At 34.7% G+C, this 10,409-nt stretch overlaps 1 protein-coding gene across 3 annotated transcripts in view; it reads right to left on the bottom strand.

Annotated features, from left to right (window-relative positions):
* Positions 1–7,633: 7,633 nt before the first annotated feature.
* Positions 7,634–10,409, bottom strand: part of LOC114326978 (zinc finger protein 664-like) — a 57,636-nt gene continuing 54,860 nt past the window's right edge. The window contains exons 2-3 of one of the 3 annotated variants that reach the window (XM_050654855.1): positions 9,688–10,368; positions 7,634–9,603 (exon numbers count right to left, since the gene is read on the bottom strand). In XM_050654855.1, coding sequence (XP_050510812.1) covers positions 8,393–9,603; positions 9,688–10,368 — 1,892 coding nt within the window. In that variant the 3' untranslated portion in view covers positions 7,634–8,392. Of the gene's footprint in view, positions 10,369–10,409 lie in introns of all 3 variants that reach the window. The other 2 variants (XM_050654856.1, XM_050654854.1) reach the window with 2 other exon arrangements.

The following is a 10,409-nucleotide window of genomic DNA, read 5'->3' as shown; positions in this document are numbered from 1 at the left end:
TGTATTGTTTAGGTTTGTTCCAACATGAACTTTTGGACGGCCCAGAAACCGTCACGAAACTACTTGTACCGTTTGTTGTGCGCATGTTCGTAATTGTATCGCCCAGTTATCGTCCCATGACGGTAATCATATATTTGTCATTTTTGTTGGTGACAGCTTGTGTGCTTTTAGTCGATCAAAGGCTCAAAAAATTTAAAGAATTAAATCCTAGTGCTCAAGTCAGTCCAACCAGCACATTATGCATTTGCCCGATTACTGAAATGATCATCACGAAACCGTCACCGAAAGATCACAATTCTTGTTGAAACAGTGGGAAGGACGATCCGATGACGATCATATTTTTGTTGGAACGGATTTTCTTTACTGCGCAGGAGCGTTACCGTTTCGTGACGGTTCTCGGTCGTGTCGGAACAAACCTTTTAAGTTAAAATTTGACATTTTGCTTGTTTGGTTTGAACGTAACCTAAAATAATGTTATCAATAAATAAGTTTTTGAAATTATTCTTGTTATTAAGAGAAAGAAGAAAATAGATTTAATAGATAACGTAGCTGAATGTCTTCATATACAGGGTGTTTCATTAATAATTGTCCATATAGTAACTGGAGAAACCTTAGCACAAAATACAAAGATTTAAGCTAAAACACTTAAATAAAATGTGGTTCTTTACTGAGTTACAGGGTGTTTTATCTAAAAATTTAAAAACTATTTTTGCTCAGTATTATAAAACTGTTTGACGTATCCTTTTCATACTTGGCAGAAAGTGCGACTACTATACACCCTACCAAATTATGATAAACAAACGTTTCTAGCTACTACCAGAGGCGTACGACAGGGGATAGTAAATGGTTGACCCTTCTCAAATTCTACACCACTGGAGGAATTACTATTTTAGTGCCATTTTTAGATTCTCCAATACTTTCTACGTAAATAATATATTCTTCATTGGTAACGATAAAGTTATTAGTTTTCGAGATATTTGAAGTTAAATATGAAACGGTACAGTTATTTTGATTAATTTATGATATGATTCATATGATTAAAATTTAAAAATTATTTGTACCCAGTACTTTAAAACTATTTGGCGTATCATTATCATAATTGACAGAAAGTGTAGGCACTGCACACCCTACTAAATTAAGATAAATAAACGTTTCTAGCTACTACCAGAGGCGTACGACAGGGGATAGTGGCTGGTTGACCCTTCCCAAATTCTACGCAACTGACGAAATTGCTATTTTAGTGTAATTTTTTGATTTTCCTATACTTTTTATGTAAATAATATACTCTTCATTCGTAACGATAAAATGATTAGTTTTCGAGATATTTGAAATTAAAAATGAAGCGACACAATACATTAATCAAAATAACCGTGTCGTTTCATTTTTAACTTCAAAGATCTCGAAAACTAATGACTTTATCGTTACGAATGAAGAGTATATTATTTTCATAGAAAGTATTGGAGAATCCAAAAATTGAACTAAAATAGCAATTCCGCCAGTGGCGTAGAATTTGGAAAGGGTCAACCATTCACTTTCCCCCGCCGTACGCCTCTGGTAATAGCCAGAAACGTTTGTTTAACGTAATTTAGTAGTTTGTACAGTACCTATACTTTCTGCCAAGTATGAAAAGGATACGTCGAATAGTTTTAAAATGCTGAGCAAAAATAGTTTTTAAATTTTTAGATAAAACACCCTGTAACTCAGTAAGGAACCCCATTTTATTTAAGTGTTTTAGGTTAAATCTTCGTATTTTGTGCTAAGGTTTCTCCAGTTACTATATGGACAATTATTAATGAAACACCCTGTATATAAAACCATTATAAATATATTCTATAATATATTGGCTCCGAGCGTTAACAAAGTGTCAAAGCAAAATCGACCGACCTGCTCATGGTGGCGGTTTTTTGAAATTTTATCAGGACGCTTTGTGTATGTTTAAATGAGACATTTAAAAAAATGCCGTGTCACGCTAGTAATATTATGTATTAATATAAACAGAAAATAAAAACGCACTTAATCTGATATAAATTCTTCACTTTCCAATATTGATTATCAGTTTAATTTTGTATACATAACCTCACTATCGCAGTTTATGTCAATAAATATTTATTAACGAAAAAGAAAATATTTTGTTGCACTATAAATTACAGTATAAATTAATAACTAATGAATTCTAACAATTGTATTCCGTTATTATCACTACAAAATAAAATATTTAAGTTTAACAAAATGTTACTCAATGTTAAAACGTCCTAACAAAATTTGACAGCGTGTCACGTGACCGTAAGTAGAGGGGAGACGCACGGAGCCAATACAATTTAAATTCCCGCCATATAAACGTCAACACCTTTGCAAAGTTCAACATAAATATTTTATGCTTACAAAAATGGCGACCGCTTTCCAAACATGTTTGACGTTAGCAAGTCGTTCAGAAGCATAAAGCGCAAACTGATTACCAACGTTTGCATCTGGTGAACGCGCCCAATCATGAGACATTTCCAATGATCTGTCAAATTTTTCAATATGGCCGACTGATGGCCCCAATCTAATGTTTACGTATAGTCCGTACAGTATAAATACCGTTATACGTCAAAGATCTAAGTAAGAGGAGATCTCTTGCCATGTGATAATTAGGTTTCATCTTTCAATGTTGTTATTTTATTATTGTATTTGTGTTTTGATCTTAATTGATTTGTTTCAGTTACATTTGTACATTTTATTTTTCTAACTGTTATGTTTTGAATATTTTGCCTGATGATTTTTCAAGTCTTTGCTTTTCTTATTTTTACTTTTTATATTTTAATGAATGATTGTACCTCATTTTTTTTATTGTGCTTATTGTATTTTTACTGTTAATGGGGTTTTTCCGTGGGTAAATAAATAAATAAAAAAAAAAGTTGACATTGTTGCCTTTTTCTTCCTACTTTATAAATGGGCTCAATGCTAATAGGTTTGTTCGTAGTACGATCCAAACGATCAGCAACCGTTGCCAACCATCAGACGCATGCGCAGTTAACAGTTAGAGTTCGTATACTACGAACACGCATGCGTCTGATGGTTGGCAACGGTTGCTGATCGTTCTACGAACAAACCTAATTTTACTTCGGTTTTTAGCCTCAATTGACGTTATCTGATCATCTTTTCCTCGGTCGTCTCAATCTTTCAGTGTAATTTACTCCGTCTTGAGCAACCTCTATCCAGTTCTCCACGCCCATAGCTTTCAGGTTTCCTGCTATTGGCTCCGTGCGTCTCCCCTCCATTTACAAAAATTTACAGTCACGTGACACGCTGTCAGTTTTGTAAGGACGTTTTAGTATTGACTCTTATGGGATTATTTTGTTAAACTTGAATATTTTATTTTTTAGTGATAATAAACGAATACAAATTGTTAGAATTCATTAGTTATTCTTTTATAATGTTATTTATAGTTCAACAAAAATATTTTTTGTCGTTAATAAAGATTTATTGACATAATTTGCGATAGTGAGGCTATTTAGGACATACCGTATCCGTACTTTTTGGAGTAAATTCGGATTTATCAGAGCTAAAAAGTGTATGTAATATGTACAAAACTTATAAAAACGTAAATAATATTATTATATCATGTGTGCATTGCCACACCCTTTGTATATATAGAAAAAGTTAACCTCACTTCATCCTTATAACAGCGTTAATTAATTTTATTCTTTGATCTAATTTTTTTTTGGGGACGAGAAAAATAAAAGTATTTCACATCACTAGTTTTTCATGTATTTTTACAATTCGCTCCGAGCGTTAACAAAGTGTCAAAGCAAAATCGACCGACCTGCTCATGGTGGCGGTTTTTTGAAATTTTATCAGGTGTATGTTTAAATGAGACATTTAAAAAAAATGCCGTGTCACGCTAGTGATATTATGTATTAACATAAACAGAAAATAGAAACGCACTTAATCTGATATAAATTCTTCGCTTTCCAATATTGATTATTAGTTTGATTTTGTATACATAACCTCACTATCGCAGTTTATGTCAATAAATCTTTATTAACGAAAAAGAAAATATTTTTGTTGCACTATAAATTACAGTATAAATTAATAACTAATGAATTCTAACAATTGTATTCGGTTATTATCACTACAAAATAAAATATTCAAGTTTAACAAAATAATCCCATAAGACTCAATGTTAAAACGTCCTGACAAAATCTGACAGCGTGTCACGTGACTGTAAGTAGAGGGGAGACGCACGGAGCCAATGAACAACACAACAAATAACGTGATATGGCATTTTGTTTTAAATGTCCCATTTACACATACAATAAAGCGTCCTTACAAAGATTCAAGCAACCGCCACCATGAGCAGGTCGGTCGATTTTGCTTTGACACTTTGTTAACGCTCGGAGCGAATTGACGTTGTCTGACCATCTTTTCCTCGGTCGTCTCAATCTTTCAATGTAATTTACTCTTGTCTTGAGCAACCTCTATCCAATTCTCCACGCCCATAGCTTTCAGGTTTCCTGCTATATTATCTCGCCACCGGAGCCGAGGGCGTCCGCGTGGTCTTCTTCTAGTTATGACTACCTCCCATACCAGCCTTACTATTTTTTGGTCGGAATGTCTTCTGAGGTGTCCAGCCCATTGGAGTCTTCTGGACTTTTTCTTTCATTATGTTGGCGTCTGGGTAAAGTTCTTCGAGATCTTTGTTCTTATCCCATATTGTCATGCTGCTTTATCAAGCACAGGCCCAAAGATCTTCCTTTCCCAAACACGTAGTCTCTGGTCGTTTGCCTTTCGTCCACGTTACGCTGCCATACGTCGCAACGGGTCGTATTATTGTTTTATATACTTGTATCTGTGTAAGTCTTGTTAGTGGTTTCGATTTTATTAGGTTTTGAAGGGCATAGAGTATAGAGACATCTGTGAGACAAGATATTAGGTTTATATGTAATTTGTTTTAAAAATTTGTGGACAACGAACTGAAGTGCATTAATATAATAATGGATTTCACACTTTAAAGTTCCTTCTGCAATTTTCATCTCCTTAGTCAGTTTCCCGCTCTCGGCCGCCGAAAGCCTTTTTGAGATTCCCACATCATAATCTTACGGCTTAGGGATGGGAGCTCTCTTAGGCTAAGGCTCCACGGGCGAGAAATTGACGCTAGCAGTAGCCGTAAAACGAATTTAAGGTTCCACGGAACGGAATAGGAATAGCCGAACTGAACCGACTACGCACAAGTCCTGTAGTCGGTACAGTTCGGCTATTCCTATTCCGTTCCGCGGAACCTTAAGTTCGTTTTACGGCTACTGCTAGCGTCAATTTCTCGCCCGTGGAGCCGTACGCTTAAGCCTCTATCACCGGCGACAAGATCATACAGCTCCCAGAAGGCAGTAAATTGTCTTACAAAAATTTAAACTACAAAAAGATTTTTTGAAAATATATTCTAATTTTAAAAAATAATCCATAGTTTCCACTAATTACTACCACACTATTTAACATTCAAAGTTCTTTCTTTAACTAACCGTAAAGACTTCCGCAAATAATCTCAAATGATTTTTTAATCAGTTATTATTCGCTCCGTGCGTCTCCTCTCTATTTACAGCAATGTAACATGCTGTCAGATTTTGTAAGGACGTTTTAACATCGAGTCTTATGGGATTATTTTGTTAAACTTGAATATTTTATTTTGTAGTGATAATAACCGAATACAATTGTGAGAATTCATTAGTTATTAATTTATAATGCAACAAAAATATTTTCATTTTCGTTAATCAAAGCACCTGGATTTGACCTAATAACAGGATTAATACTGAAACATCTTCCGAGAAGAGCATTGGTCATGCTAACTACAATATACAATAGTGCACTCAGACTGACATATTTCCCAATCACATGGAAATTTGCGAAAATAATAATGATTCACAAACCGGGTAAACCTCCAAATAAAACATCATCCTATCGACCAATCAGCTTGTTGCCGACAATGTCTAAGATCTTCGAAAGACTACTACTTGGTAGACTGAAGAATGACATTAATCTAGATGTAGAAATACCCACACACCAGTTTGGTTTTAGAGAGAGACACTCCACAACACAACAGACTCATAGAATTATAACAAAAATCCTTACTGCTATTGAGAAAAAAAATATTGCACAGCGGCATTCTTAGATGTAGAAAAGGCATTTGATAGAGTATGGCATACTGGACTTTTATTCAAACTCAAATGTATTCTTCCAACCCCCTACTACCTAATCATGAAATCCTACATTGAAGATCGTTACTTCCAAGTAAAATATAACACAGCAACTTCCACATATTTTCTCATTAAATCAGGCGTACCACAGGGTAGTGTCCTGGACCCTCTCCTTTACCTATTATTTACCGCAGATATCCCAACTACTGAAACAACCCAAATCTCAACATTCGCTGATGACACCACCATAATCGCTGTCAATGAGGACCCTATATTATCGCGTCTGCACAACTGCAAAACTACCTTGACCAATTGGGAACATGGCTCAACAAATGGAAGGTGAAAGTAAATGAAACGAAGTCAACCCAAGTTACATTTACAAACCGAAGGGATGTATGTCCAACAATAATACTAAATGATACACAATTACCAGTCAGCACACAATCAAATATTTGGCACTAAACCTTGACAAAAGATTAACATGGAAGCCGCACATTCAAGCCAAGAAAACCCAGATCAACATCAAAATACGACAAATGAGTTGGCTTATTGGTCGAAAATCAAAACTCAATATTGAAAATAAACTGCTCCTGTATAAAACTACGATAAAACCAATTTGGACCTATGGTGTTCAACTCTGGGGTTGCTCAAAGCCATCAAAGATAATACAAAGAGTCGAATCAAAAATATTGAGGATGATATTCAACGCACCCTGGTATGTAAGCAATAAAACCCTACACGATGACTCAGCTACACCCTTGGTAGAGGAAGAAATTCCAAGGATCACAAAGAGCTACCTTGATGCCCTTGATGGACTGAGAAGTCATCCAAATGATGAAGCAAAACTGCTGAACACTCCTCCCGAATTCGCAAGACGACTGAAGAAACTATGGCCAACAGATTTAATAAATTAAATATACATATTGTGATCAAATGTAAAAATTATAATAGGAGGGTTGCCACAGGGCAGCTTCTCCCTCATGTATTTAACATTCAAACTATTTGCTTATAGCTTCGATGAAGCAGATTGTAAATTAAAATATGTAATAAAAAAAATGTTCGTTAATAAAGTATGTATACATAATAAAACTGATACTCAATATTGAAAAGTGAAGAATTTATATCAGATTAAGTGCGTTTTTATTTTCTGTTTATATTAATATACATAATATCACTAGCGTGACACGGCATTTTTTTAAATGTCCCATTTAAACATACGCAAAGCGTCCTTACAAGATTTCAAAAAACCGCCACCATGAGCAGGTCGGTCGATTTTGCTTTGACATTTTGTGGACAAACTGGGGATAAATTCCCAATATGTTATTAACTAAATAAGGTCCCAATGACCTCTGTGGACTGTATATTATTAATTACCAACGCTTTGGTTAAAAAATCACACCCCATAAAGAGGTGGTAAAAGGTTTTATCTAATCCTTTAACTAAGATTAAATTAATAAATCGAGTTGAGAAGGTAAAGGTTTAATTATCCTAGATCAAAAAGGTTACAAAATACAAACAATAATTAAATTAAAAAAGAACCTATCATTGAATATGGAATCAAAATATCTATGAATGTAAATTTCTATGAAAATGTTTATTCAAAAGTTCTTTATAGCTACCATAGTCCATTGCACTCCACGGTGGCTGGTTTCAAGTCAAGGATATTATTTCTCGAACTTCTGCTGGCCGAAGCAATCTGCTGGTCTCGAACTTAGGGCTTAGGACTCTCGAACGGCCACGGCTCAAACTTAGAGCAAACACCACAAATCTGTTAGTTCCGCACTGAATTTGGAGGTAATAAAATCACAAATACAATAAGTAGACTCCAATAGTCTACGACAAACTGAACATTTAGGTAAATTTTTCTCTTTACTTCTGTATAAAACACTAAAGGAGTTAAGATACAAAAATGATTACAACACTTATTCAAAACAACAAAAAAAAAATACAATTTTCACGTATGGTCGACAAATTTTTAACAACACATGTGTATAACTCTAATTGAGTCAGGGTACTAAATTTCTAAGCGAGGTGACGAGACGATGACAATTTCTCGTCCGTCAGGCTAATAAAAATGGAATCAACGAATCGACATTTTCTTTGTCTGGCGCGCTAATATTTAATTTCGATTTTAAATACGCATTTCCGGAACACTTTGTTAACGCTCAGAGCGAATAGTAAACTAATAAAAAAAAACTAATTTCGCACTTTAAGATTTTTTTTCAGTGTGCACTCTCAAAATGTGTTTTTAAATTACTTACAGCACTAAACTGTTTAAAACAGATTTCACACTTGTGAGGTTTTTCTTCAGTGTGTACTTTCAAATGTCTTTTCAAATGATGTGCTTGACTAAACTGCTTAAAACAGATTTCACACTTGTGAGGTTTTTCTCCAGTGTGCACTCTCAAATGTACTTTCAACTCACTTGCCGTAATAAACTGCTTAAAACAAATTTCACACTTGTGAGGTTTTTCTCCAGTGTGCACTCTCAAATGTGTCTTTAAATTACTTGCATCACTAAACTGTTTAAAACAGATTTCACACTTGTGAGGTTTTTCTTCAGTGTGTACTTTCAAATGTCTTTTCAAATGATGTGCTTGACTAAACTGCTTCAAACAGATTTCACACTTGTGAGGTTTTTCTCCAGTGTGCACTCTCAAATGTACTTTCAACTCACTTGCCGTAATAAACTGCTTAAAACAAATTTCACACTTGTGAGGTTTTTCTCCAGTGTGCACTCTCAAATGTGTCTTTAAATTACTTGCATCACTAAACTGCTTAAAGCAGATTTCACACTTGTGAGGTCTTTCTCCAGTGTGTACTCTTAAATGTTTTTTCAAATTAACTGCATGACTAAACTGTTGAAAACAGATTTCACACTTGTGAGGTTTTTCTCCAGTGTGCACTCTCAAATGTGCCTTTAAATTACTTGCATCACCAAACTGCTTATAGCAGATTTCACACTTGTGGGGTTTTTCTCCAGTGTGTACTCTCAAATGTCCTTTCAAATGACCTGCTTGACTAAACTGCTTAAAACAGATTTCACACTTATGGGGTTTTTCTCCAGTGTGTACTCTTAAATGGTTTTTCAAATGATGTGCATGACTAAACTGTTGAAAACAGATTTCACACTTGTGAGGTTTTTTTCCAGTGTGCACTCTCAAATGTGTCTTTAAATTACTTGCATCACCAAACTGTTTAAAGCAGATTTCACACTTGTGGGGTTTTTCTCCAGTGTGTACTCTCAAATGTCCTTTCAAATGACCTGCTTGACTAAACTGCTTAAAACAGATTTCACACTTGTGGGGTTTTTCTCCAGTGTGTACTCTTAAATGGTTTTTCAAATTAACTGAATGACTAAACTGCTGAAAACAGATTTCACACTTGTGAGGTTTTTTTCCAGTGTGCACTCTCAAATGTGTTTTTAAAGTACCTGCTTGACTAAACTGCTTAAAACAGATGTTACACTTGTAAAATTTTTCTCCAGTGTGCACTCTCAAATGTGTTTTTAAAGTACCTGCTTGACTAAACTGCTTAAAACAGATGTCACACTTGTAAAATTTTTCTCCAGTGTGCAATCTCAAATGTCTTTTCAAACTATCTACTTGACTAAACTGCTGCAAACAGATTTCACACTTGTGAGGTTTCTCTCCAGTGTGCACTCTCAAATGTTTTTTCAAATTACCTGCTTGACTAAACTGCTTAAAACAGATTTCACACTGAGGTTTTTTTCCAGTGTGCACTCTCAAATGTGTTTTTAAGGTACCTGCTTGACTAAACTGCTTAAAACAGATGTCACACTTGTAAAATTTTTCTCCAGTGTGCAATCTCAAATGTCTTTTCAAACAATCTACTTGACTAAACTGCTGCAAACAGATTTCACACTTGTGAGGTTTTTCTCCAGTGTGTACTCTCAAATGTCTTTTCAAATCATTTGCGCCACTAAACTTCGTAAAACTAATTTCACACTTGTGAAGTTTTTCTCCACTGTGCGTTATTAAATGTTGTTTCAATTGATGTGGTTTAGAAAACTGTTCTAAACAAATTTCACATTTGTAAGGTCCCTGTCCAGTCTGAACTTTTATATTTTTATTTCCAGTTTTTCCTTTGGCGCGTCGTTTCGTATAGTGTTGTTTGCGAGATGAGTGTTCACAAAATGTTTCCTTCATTTTCATTTTATTCTCCTCCTGAGTAAAACCTAAAATACAAACGAACGATGAGCATTTACTATAAGAGAAA

The sequence above is a fragment of the Diabrotica virgifera genome, chromosome 6 (genome assembly GCF_917563875.1).
Source record: "Diabrotica virgifera virgifera chromosome 6, PGI_DIABVI_V3a".
NCBI lineage: Eukaryota > Metazoa > Arthropoda > Insecta > Coleoptera > Chrysomelidae > Diabrotica > Diabrotica virgifera.
This window is presented reverse-complemented; position numbering and strand designations above follow the sequence as displayed.